General features: G+C 34.2%; 1 protein-coding gene across 1 annotated transcript; it reads left to right on the top strand.

Moving 5' to 3' along the window:
• The first annotated feature begins 6805 nt into the window (after positions 1 to 6805).
• Positions 6806 to 12159, top strand: LOC109166747 (protein DEK-like). Its single transcript, XM_019315639.1, has 12 exons — positions 6806 to 7127; positions 7178 to 7317; positions 8130 to 8163; positions 9325 to 9404; positions 9496 to 9555; positions 9760 to 9870; positions 9950 to 10030; positions 10118 to 10186; positions 10582 to 10933; positions 11094 to 11176; positions 11265 to 11295; positions 11852 to 12159. Exons 1-12 carry the CDS (start codon positions 6944 to 6946, stop codon positions 11980 to 11982), a joined length of 1356 nt encoding a protein of 451 aa, XP_019171184.1. The 5' UTR covers positions 6806 to 6943; the 3' UTR covers positions 11983 to 12159.
• The last annotated feature ends 555 nt before the right edge of the window (positions 12160 to 12714 follow it).

Raw genomic sequence — 12714 nt, forward strand, 5'->3', positions numbered from 1 at the left:
TGGAATTTTGCATATGATATATATTTTTTTCCGGAAAAATTGTATTGCTTTCAATATATACACTATTTTTTACATACTGGCATGAAAAATATGATTGATTAATTATTTTTGGTATGATAATTCGTTTAGTACAATGAGAAATTGTTTAGAATGAGTTTTTTTTCATACCTTTCTTCCCCCTCCATCGCCGTCGCGCCTGTCATCTGAGCCACGTCGGAGGTGTTGCAGCGGCGGCATGGGGCGGCTATTTTTTTGCGGCGGCTGTCTAGCAGTCCAGCCCCTGTTTTTAGAAGTGATCGGAGAGGGACAAAAATAGATCCCGTTTTTTTTTCGGCCGATCGTCCCCCATTTTTTTCTGATCTGCACCATCATCGCATGGTGGGCTGTGAGGATGGCCCTATGGGTGGCCGCGGTAGAGGCGAGCGGCGGCTATTACGAAGATCGTGGCCGCGTTACTGATGACCGGTGGTGGTCTGCGGCAAGGGCGGCGATCAATAATGACGGTTGGCGGAGGTCTCTTCGTTTTATCGAAACCGTTTGCGTAAATACAAGCCCCATAACGCCAGAAGCGTTATTAATTTCGCATTGTTTACGGATGATTTTTGCTTTTATCCCTCAAAAAAAAAAAAAAAAAAAAAAAAAAAAAAACGCCAGAAGCGTTAATTCCTACTTAGGATTTGGATTGGACCACCTTTAAAATAAATGGACCATCTTTATTTTTGAACCCTTCTTACATAAAAATCCTAAGTCCCATATTTTTTTTATAAAATATGTTTTTTCCTTGGTCCTCATTAAAACTATTTCCGGTAGAAAATAGTTGCTCTTGAAAAAAGAGAATTCACTGAGCTCGCACTCAATGGAAGAAATTTCTTTATTTGGGTGTTTGATGTCGGAATATATCTTGCATCTATAAAACTGCCAAACACCATCAAAGAGGCATCTACGAGTATTGAGGCCCAGAAGGCAATACCGCTCATTTTTCTTCGTCACCACCTTAACCATGACCTCATACAATGAATATTCAATCTCTATTCCATGCCTTCGAGCATGCTTCTGCTTGAACGATTCTTTCATATCTAAATGCAAATATACCATATAGTGGATCGTTCTTAAGCATTATCTTAATACCCATTTTTTCTCTCAATTATATTGTGGGCTGTTTTTGGAATAATAAAATATTCCTAATAATTCTTGTAGCTTATGCCATATGCTTTTGCATCCCGTCGATGCGCATGCATAGAATTAGAGAGCTTAATTAAAATACATAATATTGTGACACTTTCTTGATGTGACCACCAAATACATTGTATGGTCGGTGCACTTGTTGTCAAGTGTCAAATTTTTGTTGTGTCACAAATTGCTATCTCATGCCTTACAGGATGTGAGTCATCACAAAAGAGCATTTACTGATTTGCTCTTGATGGTAGCAATTGTTTGCTATACGCCATATATTTTAAGATTTATTATAAATCTTACTAGAAGCTTTGCCCGGATGGCAAATCAAAGCCACTGTTTATTATGGGACAATCCCTGAAGGATCGTTTTAATCAACAAGTGGTCATAGTCTGAATTCTAAATATAGTTTTGCCTAGAAGGTAAATCAAGAGCACTATTTTTATTTGTCACCCGTTATCTTGCCCCAACCCTCGATTATAGATATTTGATCTAAAAGGATTTATAGACCCTAAGTCAATCCCTGAAGGATATTTGGTGTATGCGGGTCTTATTGTCAATGGTCGTATTGTACTCCAGTAGTAGTACATGACAAAATTATGCTAAGTGTTTGGTCATTGAGCTATTTTTTTTAATAAGGTCTGGAAGACCCTGAATGTGGATTGATCTTTAAGGTGACTAATGACTCATGAATGAAGTTTGCAACTTCTATTTCTAATGCTATGCTACTCTCCAAAAGTCAATATTGACTCACATCATGTTGGTTTGCCTGAAGCAAACAAGTTGTGATTTTTTTTTACACATAGTAATCACTGCCTGAAAATTCTGACCGGCGCAGTTTGAAAATTAAATTCGTGAAAAATACTTGTTGAACTCCTTTTGGCATGAAATTTTTTCTGGAGAACCTAGACTCGTGATATTTGATGTCTGTAAAAATATTTTGTTAAAAATATGCTTTGGTTATTCCAGAAAAATTTGTAAAGTTTTGGCAGTGTGCTGCCAATTATTTTTCTGCCTGGAGCAATGTTGTGAAAAATTTCAGAAAAAATACTTTCACACCTTGGATTGACATGAAAATTTTTATGTACATTCTAGACTTACTGAACTACATATCTGCCAAATTTTGTGTCAAAATGTGTTACCTTTTTCCCCCAGAAAATTCTGCAATCCAGGTCAAAATTCTGAAAATTTTTTGCCGTTTTCAGCTTGTATATCTTGCTATTTTGTGATGTTTTCATGTTGAGATATGAAACTATGAAATAAAATGAGAGTTTGCTTGGAAAAGTGCTGTTTTTGACGCCCCGAAATAGGAATGAATGGGCCCGGCAGCGAACATGTGCTCATTATTATTCGGCGAACGGTACTTCTCTCATTTTTCTAATTTATGAATTAATAAACAATATCTCTTGTCATGTCATGCCTTGTGTGTACCAAACATGATATTCTTTATTTAATGGATGTGCATGACTCAATTGAGTGTTTGGTGTCCAAGACATAAGGGACAATTATATCACATGTTGCATGTGCTTCTCTTTAATTGACAACATTTAGCATATAATCTCTTGATTATGTTCACATAAGAGATTTTGTTATTTATCTTGTTGGCAATTTATGATTTGCTATAGGCCATAGCTATTGAGATTTATCACCCAACTTATAAGTGGGAAAATAGCATGAATTCTCAATATGGTTAGGTTGCACCTGTCGTTGCTAAACCTTAGCTTGCATGTGATAATAGTTAAAGGCTATGACATGTTTACAGTGCTAGTTTCTGCTATAGAAACTTTTTGACATGAGATTTGGGCATATGATATTTAAATTTATAGCCCTCATTATTTTGTATATTTATTTGCCCTGAAGGTAGATTAAGGATTTTAATTCTCTAAGTCATCCTTTTAGGATGAATCTTGACAATGAATTCTTGACCAAAAATGGTCAACCTATCCCATCAATCCCCGAAGGATTGTTTGACGTTACTATGAGTCAAATTCTTTTTATCCAAGTCTAACTCAATGCATATCACAAATCAATCCCTCAAGGATTGCTATACCCCCCTTTTTTCACCTAGTACGTGGTTTCAGAAGTAACATTTCCCTATCTGCGTTATTTTATTTGCGCAGTCTATTTTATATCACCACCACAACGTACCTCTAAAAGGGCTATCAAAGAAACCTCCGTCTATTGATTAAATACAAAAAGCCCATGATAGGGGATCAATACATATAATTGGGTACGTTGACTGCATTCCTAATGAAGATTGTTTCTCGGCATTAGGGGGAGATAATATACTACTCCGTAGCTTTTTGGAATGCCAAGAAATTTCATAAGGATAAAAACATCTTCATTATTTAAATCCATGTACTAGTTAGATTGAGCTGGAAGTTCAAAAGATAATCTATTTGCGATTTTAGCAAATAATCTGCCGAATACATCTATTGATCATAATGATCATAAAAGAAGTGACTAGGTCCTATATCCTTGGACCAAACATATCTATCGATACTCCTTGACACCAGAAGTGTAGGAGACCTATCGGTGAAAGAGATATGAATCATAATACTAGATCTAGTAAAGAAATATTGTCACTCTTGAAATAGTTTGAATAATTATGTCCTGCAGACGTTCGTCCAGATGACGAAAAACCCTGGTAAGACTTATAGGTGCACCAAACAAACGTAATACTAGGGATGCGGAACGACCAGATCAAAATATCTTTGGGAAATGTTTAGAATCTGGTTGTTTTAGAAATTGCCATTACTTTTACAAATATGGGAGTTTTACAAAAAAGGTTATAGTTGTCGACAACACAATTGCCATTACAAATTACTCGTTATATAATCTGGATCCAGAGTTAAGCACCAGAAGTGCCATGACTATTTAATATATAAAGGAGCAATTAAGACATAGCTCGACTCGCTAAAATGAATAAATTCTCTTTATAACAATACACCATTTGAGTGTTAACCCTGAAGGTTACAAATGGGTGTGTGCATGAAAGAGAAATAAGAATAATGAGGTGATAAAGCGAGTTTGTAGCCTATGGGTTCACGCAGAGACCCTTAATTGATTTTAATCAAATATAATCTCCCACGGTAAATGGCATTAAGTTCCGCTACATAATACAATTGGCAGAATAATAAATTTAGATATGCAGTTAAATTTATCTTGAGAAATCCCTGATGGATTCATAATTCTCATTTTTAAGTATTATTATGTGTCATTATCTACTCTTTAAAGGGTTGCGAATGGAGTTAATATCCTCATTGAAGGAATAATATGTACCATTGTGTGCTCGATAAAGGGTTGATAATGAACTTATTTATTATTTATTATCTCAGTCAAGATTGATGGTGTAAACATCAATGAAAGATATAAAGAGCTTGATGATGTCAGTTCATGTTTAAAGACTGAGACTTTTGAAACAAAAAGCTTGTGAAAGCTATAAGTATTATCTCGACTTGAAGATCGAGTTTTTCTTTACAGTTTTTTTTTTTTTATATACACCAGTCAGCCTACATCTAAAAATGCTTTTTCATATGTCTATATGCATATAAGTGTCATGTTTTATCAAACTAAAGGTTGCCTAATCTCTTGAAGTAGATAAGGAACCTTTTTGGACTCGAAGTCCCTTACTTCATTATCATTGGAGCACCATTATAGAACCAGAAGTTCCATAACCGCAACATATTTGCGATAAAATTGCTAGCAAAATCTAGTGCTCCCCCTACAAATGAAGTACTTGAATAATGATTAACATATCCTCCGGTATCTTCGAGATACAAAGACATGACATTTATGTAAGAAACCATGATACGGTTTTAATAGGCTACTTGGGTACTGGCTGTTTTGTTTGATCCCTGCAATGCCAAGTCCAAACTGGTTATACAATGAATTTCCCTAAATGTTCAAAATGAGGACAATAACACTTGTGTTGCACAAATGTTATATTAGCTCTAGAAGAGCCATAAGATTATTGTACACTACTCTAAGTGACAATCCAGAAGATTTGTCCAATCCATCTCTTCAAAATTTGAAATATATGTAGAACTTGAAGATTGTTATCTTCAGGGGGAGACTGGAAGTACATTTACTCGAATCAATCCGGAAGATTGAACATTGAACGTAAAATCCTGAAGATTAAGTCATAAAAGACTAACAATTGCGCACTATTTGCAACACATAAATACATAAATATCATGTACTCTTTTCCTCACTAGTTTTCTCCCATTGGGTTTTCTAGTGTGGTTTTTAACGAGGCATGAGTATGATATAGTAATGACAATGAGGAAAAGTTGCAAAATAATTGCTTAAATGGACAAACCCCAAAATCCTGAAGATTATGCGGTTTGCGCCCTGAAGGCTTATGGTTATACTCTTTTTCCCTTAACTAAGTTTTTCCCACAGGGTTTTCTTAAGTTAAAGTTTTTAATGAGGCGACCAAATACAATATATGTTTTTATATATATCATGTACTCTTTTCTTCAACTAGGTTTTTCCCACATGGTTTTCCTAGTGAAGTTTTTAATGAGGCATGAATATATTTTCTATTGTACTCTTTTCTTGTCTAGGTTTTTCCCACAGGGTTTTCCTAGAAAGTTTTTAATGAGGCAAGATCATGATCAAATAATGTCCAAGGGGGAGTGTTATAAATAAACCTTATGGTGGACATTAATATAGTAGCTTTGTAACGTCTTTAACGGATGTAATTATCCTTCATTATTGTATGCCTTTAGTGTATCTTGTATATATATCATTGTACTATGATGGATGATGATGAATGGATCTATCCTCCCTTTCTCCCTCATCTTTCTACTCTTATTCTCGTTCTTACTGTTCTTCACGAGCTAAAAGGCCTGCAAACTAACTTGCAATACAACAATATCCAATTTAATTTTAGACTAGTGATTTTTACCCAAATTAGTTATTAACTATAGTAATTTTTCTTGACTTAATCATAAATCACTATAGTCAATGACTAAATTAGATATTTTATGGTAGAGTTAATACCCAGAATGGTTATCGAATATAATGATTTTTCTCAATTTTGTCCTAAACGACTTTGGTGACCTAATGTAAACAGACTTTTATGTTTTTGCTCAATTTAATATTTCGTTTGTTATTTCGTCAAATTGGTGTTAAATAAAGAGACAATTTAGTAATCTCAATATTGGCATCTCTTACTCTCAACAATGCGTAGTGCGAAATCTCACTTTCTTTTATGAATTACTCCCAGACCTGCGAATCCAATTTTATATTATCAAAATCTCAACTAATCTAGGAAAAAAAAATGCCAATATTAAAATTACAGAATTGTCCCTCTATTTAACACCAAATGGACAGAATAACAAACGGAAAATTAAATTGAGTAAAAACATAAAAGTATGAAAATATATTAAATTACCAAAGTCGTTTAGGATGAAATTGAAAAAAATCATTATAATCGAGGACCATTTGGGTATTAACTCTTTTATGGTATAAAGATATTCTACGAATTGAATAAGCAAAAAGGAGAAGCAACATAAATCAAAGAATTATAAGGATTTGCGAAAAAAAAAAAAAAAAAAAAGAAGAAGAAGAGGACAGTAAATTTACCGCGAAAAAAAAAGAGGACAAAAGTTCTCCCGCCTTTTGCTATCCCAAAACAACAAAATCTTCATTCATCTTTTCCCTCCACCTCCCACCATCACTGCCATTTAAATGATCATCCCTTTCCAATTGCTTCAGATCAGATAAAATTATACTATCAAAATCTCAACTTGTTCAAATTTCAATGGCGTCAGTGGAAGGAACCCTAAGAGTGAAGCACCTGGCTGAAGAAGCAAAGCAGCGGCAGGAGGAGGAGGAGAAGCCAGAAGAGGCGAAATCTGAAGAAGAAGAAGAAGAAGAAGAAGAAGAAGATCGGGCCAAAGAGGTAAATCAGCAGGAGGAGGAGAATCTGGAAGAAGAATCTGATGGTAGTGAAGCGTCAAAATCTGAAGATGATGAAAAGGGGCAGAAAAGAAAGGTGCCGACAAAATCCAATCATCCCCAGTAGTAACACCCGGTGCGAGTTTGAGGCCTACTAGGGAGAGGAAGACAGTGGACCGTTTCTATGCAACTCCTACATCAAGACCTTCTGCCACCAAATCGCTTTCCATTCAGAAGGTATTCTTCTTAATCTTTGCCTTCTTGCTTTTGTGTTTCAGTCTAGGGCAGAATATATATATATATATATATATATATATATATATATATATATATATATATATATATATATATATATATATATATATATATATATATATATATATATATATATATATATATATATATATGTGTGTGTGTGTGTGTGTGTGTGTGTGTGTGTGTGTGTGTGTGTGTGTGTGTGTGATTCATTATTCTGTTCCTGATAACGGCTACTAATTTATATGATTTCACTTGAAATCTCCCTTAAAACATTGGTAATTAAATGACTTAATACACAATTTACTTAATTAATTAAGTTTTGAACTTTAATAATTTTACCTAATTGAGTTCTAAGCTGTTAGAATTAGAAAAATAACTATAGTTGAAGAATGAATTGGTTAAAAAATCACTATAGTTGAAGAATGAATTGGTTAAAAACATTACAGTCTAGGATAAAATTGTTCGTTAATAGAAGAAAAATTACCAAGCTATCATAACAGCCTACTCAAGTAGGTAAAATTATTAAGTTTATGACCTAATTAAGTTCAAAAAGATGTTTATGACTAAATTAAGAAAATTGACTATAGTCCAGGACTAAATTGAGTATTAACTTGTAATTAAACAAGTAAATGTCCTTGTTTTCTGTTTGGTGAAGTCCCTATTCGTATCCAAGCCTACTTGTTTTTCAGTTTACACTCTATTTTTACTTGCTTCCTAGCATTGTGTTACAGTCCCATTGTCATGAATATTACTTTAACTTGTCATTTCCTTTTATCTTTTAATGAATGTAGGGCCGAGGAGTGCAGCTTAAGGACATCCCAAATGGTATGGTTTCTTTCTTTTCTTTGCCTTAGTAGTATTCAAGTACATTGATGAGTTTACATCCTTGTTTAAAGCTAGAAAATAACACCCTACTGATGAGTTCTTTACTCTGCATCTGAAACGTTGGGTTTGGAATCAAAGTTACTGTTTGCTTAATTTTTTTGGGGTGACTAGGGAAACCGCTCGGTAAACCTTGTCTTGTGACCCTAGCCTTTAAATTAAAGGACAACAAGGAGGTAAATCAGCTTAGGTTGCACATAGTCGATTGGCTCAAACCGAGAGGGCTAAGATTCAAACTCATGACTGTGGTTAAAGTTTGTATCTTTAGCCATTTTGGCTGGCTGGGGTTACCCCTTTTTGCTTAATTTTGATTTATGACATTTGGGTTGCAATTGTTGTAGTGGCAGTTTCTTCTCTACAGTGTGAAACATATCAAAGATATATTTCTGTTCATTTCCCCATTCCATTCCATTTCAACTGGCCCCTTTGGCCAAACACATGGTTTTAAAAGACACACTTGTCTTTTAATGTTGAAGGGCATCCTAGCATATTGGCATTACATGGCTTCTGAAATTTGATGGTGGCCATTCTGTTATGCTACATTCTATGAAGGAAATATCCCCAAGAAATATGGGATAGAGAGAGTGTACTAGCCGCTTTCACATGCTGTCACACTATATACTAAAACTAATGGTTGCATGTTATTTTAATGGATTTGTGTTTGACTGTTTTGTGGGAATCAATCATTCAATTCACTTCTCATGAGAAGTGAAGGACCTAATCTCAGGCTTCACATGCTAAAATTTTCATATTAGTCCTCACAAGATTGCTTGTGTTGCACTTGGTGCCTGGTTTAATACAACTGAAGAATGGCTGCTGAATTAGTTTGGTTGAATTCCATTCAATATCTTATTGCTAGTGCAGTGTTAGTAAATCAGCTGCAAGGAGATATTGCTTATTACCCATTTTATGGCATTTCCTGAACTGGATCATTGAATAATGAAAATCTCATGATAAGCCTGCAGAATGAATCTTTAGTGACTTGGTTCCCAAATCTTTTTGAAGTTTATCCTATGATCTTATTTAGCTGTAATTTAAAAAGCTTATAACTATATAAAATTTTCCATTTTCAACCATTTTGATAACATTTGGTTATGATCTCAGTGGCTTATAAGTTATCCAAGAGGAAACCCGATGAGAACCTACAGATACTCCATAGCATTCTTTATGGAAAGAAAACAAAGGTTATCCTCATTCTGGTGTACTTATTTCTAGCTCTAAGACTTTGTGGGACTGATTACCCTTACATCCCAATCTTTCCTCTTTCTTTTGCAGGCTTATAATTTGAAGAAAAATATAGGTCAATTTTCTGGATATTTGTGGGATGAAAATGAGGTCAATTCTGAAACTTGTTGCTTGTTGTACTATTTTATTGACATGATTGCTTTCTAATTCTTATTCTTGAATCTTGATTTACTTGACCTAGCTTTCTTATTCTCACATGAATTTTACATGCATAATATATGAGAGGAACACTTGATCATGGCTTTCCGTGATGGCCTCTGAACCATCTGATACACAATCATTTTTTTTATTCAGCAAGAAAAGCAGAGAGGAAAGATCCAAGATAAGTTTGACAAGTGTGTGAAAGAAAAGTTGCTGGATTTTTGTGATGTCCTCAATCTTCCAGTCAAATCAGTTACAAAGAAGGCATGTATTATGATATATATTTTTATTGATCATGTTACTCAATACAGTCCATGATTTTCTTTCCATGTTTAACTTGCAGGAAGAGGTTTGTTTGAGGTTGTTAGAGTTTTTGGAATCTCCCCATGCTACCACAGATCTGTTGCTTGCTGATAAGAAAAAGGTGGCTTATTTAATCCTCATTTGAGATCACTTTTGTGTCTACTTCGTTTTAAGATCATGTAATATGTTCATATTTTTGTGACCCCAGAAAAGCAAAAAGCAGAAGAGCAAGGCAACAAAACTCAAAAGCTCAGTAGGTAGAACTGCACCATCTAAGGTTGGTCTATGCCTATTGTTATAATTTAAGATTGGGTTGGGCTATAATGGGCAGAGTGGACCGGTGGGCTCTGATACTATTTATTATAATCTAAGATTGGGTCAAGTTCACTTAACTGAGCTATAATGCATATGGGCCAAACCACAATAAAAAATTGAATCCAATTAATCAGCTAGTTTAATCCATTGCTTTATAAACCCATATGTTCTTTCTTATTGTGGGACTCTTTAACACTTATCAAATAGATGAGCTGTGCTAAATTATTTGCATGATTTGGAAATATCATTACAGTAATGAGACCGCTCTTTGTTCTGATTATAGTTAGTTTTCACTTTACATTGCCCACAATTTATAGACCTAAAGGATATTTTTTTTCCAACTTCAATGTCTTTAAGAAACGCAAGGTGTCATCAGAATGGAATGAAGAAGCTGATGATAGCGGGGATGAATCTCAGGAGGATGATCAAAATGATGAAGATGCAGAGGAAGAAAGTGTTGTGGAGGGGACTGATTCCGAGGACAGGGAGCAAGAGGAGGCAGAGAAATCTGAGGAAGAACAAAATGAAAAAATATCTTCAAAGAAAGATTCTGGAACTGAAATTGGGGATAAGGTTGCTGGGAAGGATACCCCTGTAAAATCTTCCAAAAGCTCCAAGGTAGTGAGTGCTAAGAAGCAAAAAGTTGGAAATGACAAAAGTATATCTGTAAAGGAGAAGGCTTCTAGCAGGAAGTTGTCAAAAAATGATGGTAAGGAACTCCTTGGCTATATCCCTTTTCTCCATTTATATGCCTCAAGAATTCTCTTGCTCTGGCTGCCTCAATATTCATGAACTGGAAAGTTTTATAATTGTTTGTATTTCAAATTAATCTTGAATAAGCATATCATTCACTGGCTTACCTTGAATAGGGAAACCAACTGACTTAGAGCCTAGCAAAGAAGAGATATACACTGCTGCTGTAAACATTCTGAAGAATGTAGATTTTGATACTGTAAGTTGGTACCTTTTCTGTTTTTTATTTTAGCCACATGCAAAGTGTATCAATTTGTAATACAAATCATTGCACTTGGAAAATGCAGGCAACTCTATCAGATATCATCCGGCAGCTAGGTATGACTTGCATCCATGTTATACTTCTAATATTACTTGTTAGGAATATTATTACTATGTCAAAAGTTATAACTCGTAATTTTATTTTCTTATATTGTCACATTTTTTAGAGACAAGTGTTGGGCTTAAGGCATTTAAGCCTTTACCCAACAATTTTTCTAGTCAGTTGGCATTTGACTTTGTTCTTCATCCGCTGGCTTTTGCCTAACAATTATTATTATTTAAAAAAAAAAGGAAAAATATTACATGCACTCCCAATTCTTACTCCTAATTTTTAATCCCTCCCACAGATTTTTGATGTAGACATATTTATTGAGACCCACATGATGAAAATAGCCAAATCTTTGTTTGCCATGTGATGAAGTAAAAGTGAGGAAGTAAAATTTGAGAATACATGTAGTAGAACTCTTAAAGAAAAAAGAGAAAATTATCATTTTGATCATTCAATTGTTTCCCAATTGTTAATGTAGACCAAAATGGTGATTTCTTCATTTTTAAACTTTTATCAATTTGTGAAAGTGACTAATTTGTGAAAGCTTATAATATCCTCTTACAGGATCCCATTTCGGAGTAGATTTAATGCACAAAAAAGCAGAGGTGAAGGCTATAGTTACAGATGCAATAAACAATATGAGTGATGATGAAGGTGATGGTGGAGAATCTGGAGATAACGAAAGCGAAGATTAAGTTAATCCATCACTGGAAACAGTCTGAGCTGTAATATGTTGGCATGAACTGAAATTGCCCCGTTTTGCCGCGCCATTGACTTAAGAAATTTGATACGTAGTGTACACCTATAAATGAAGTGTTTGATAGTGTGAAGTAAGAACAATCAAGGATTTAATTAATTCACTTTTTGTAATAGTTTATTGCTTTAAAATGTCAAAATTTAAAAAGTTGTTCAAAATAATATTTTTGATTAATTTTTTGAGAAAATTTTTACATATAATCAGTTATTAGCTAATAGTTAATTATTATATATTTTTCAATCAGTTAATGCTATCAATTAATTAAAATACTAATCTAATCAGTTAACAGTTATCTGTTAACAATTATTTACCAAACATTCCCATTGTGTGTGCAATCTGAATTAACTACCACAAATTCTATCACCATAGATTGGATTTGTGAGTTCTCATTCCGCCTCAAGGTTGAATAATGTAAGACTATTCTTAGGGCATCTTCAATAGTGGTAAGATTTTGAGGAGATTTGCAAGTGTGATTAGGAAAGAGAAATAAGTGAAAAAAATAAAAAAATAAAAAAATAAATCACAAACTGAAAAAACCCCCTCAAAATCTTCAAAAACCCCCTAAAGTCCCCAAAATCTTGACAAAATTCCCTAAATAACATAAGGGCATCCCCAAAAGGGGATTTTGGGAAGATTTTGAAACAGTAAAATGGATTTTCACAAATGGGAA

The sequence above is a fragment of the Ipomoea nil genome, unplaced genomic scaffold, assembly GCF_001879475.1.
Source record: "Ipomoea nil cultivar Tokyo-kokei standard unplaced genomic scaffold, Asagao_1.1 scaffold3105, whole genome shotgun sequence".
In the NCBI taxonomy this organism is placed as follows: Eukaryota; Viridiplantae; Streptophyta; class Magnoliopsida; order Solanales; family Convolvulaceae; genus Ipomoea; species Ipomoea nil.

What these genes read in the sequence shown, in the direction of transcription:
- LOC109166747 (XM_019315639.1), top strand. Translation starts at nt 6,944, where the DNA reads ATGGCGTCAGTGGAAGGAACCCTAAGAGTGAAGCACCTGGCTGAAGAA. An exon ending in GTAGAACTGCACCATCTAAG is followed by an intron (nt 10,187 to 10,581) that starts GTTGGTCTATGC and finishes AATGTCTTTAAG; the next exon opens with AAACGCAAGGTGTCATCAGA. An exon ending in GAAGTTGTCAAAAAATGATG is followed by an intron (nt 10,934 to 11,093) that starts GTAAGGAACTCC and finishes TACCTTGAATAG; the next exon opens with GGAAACCAACTGACTTAGAG.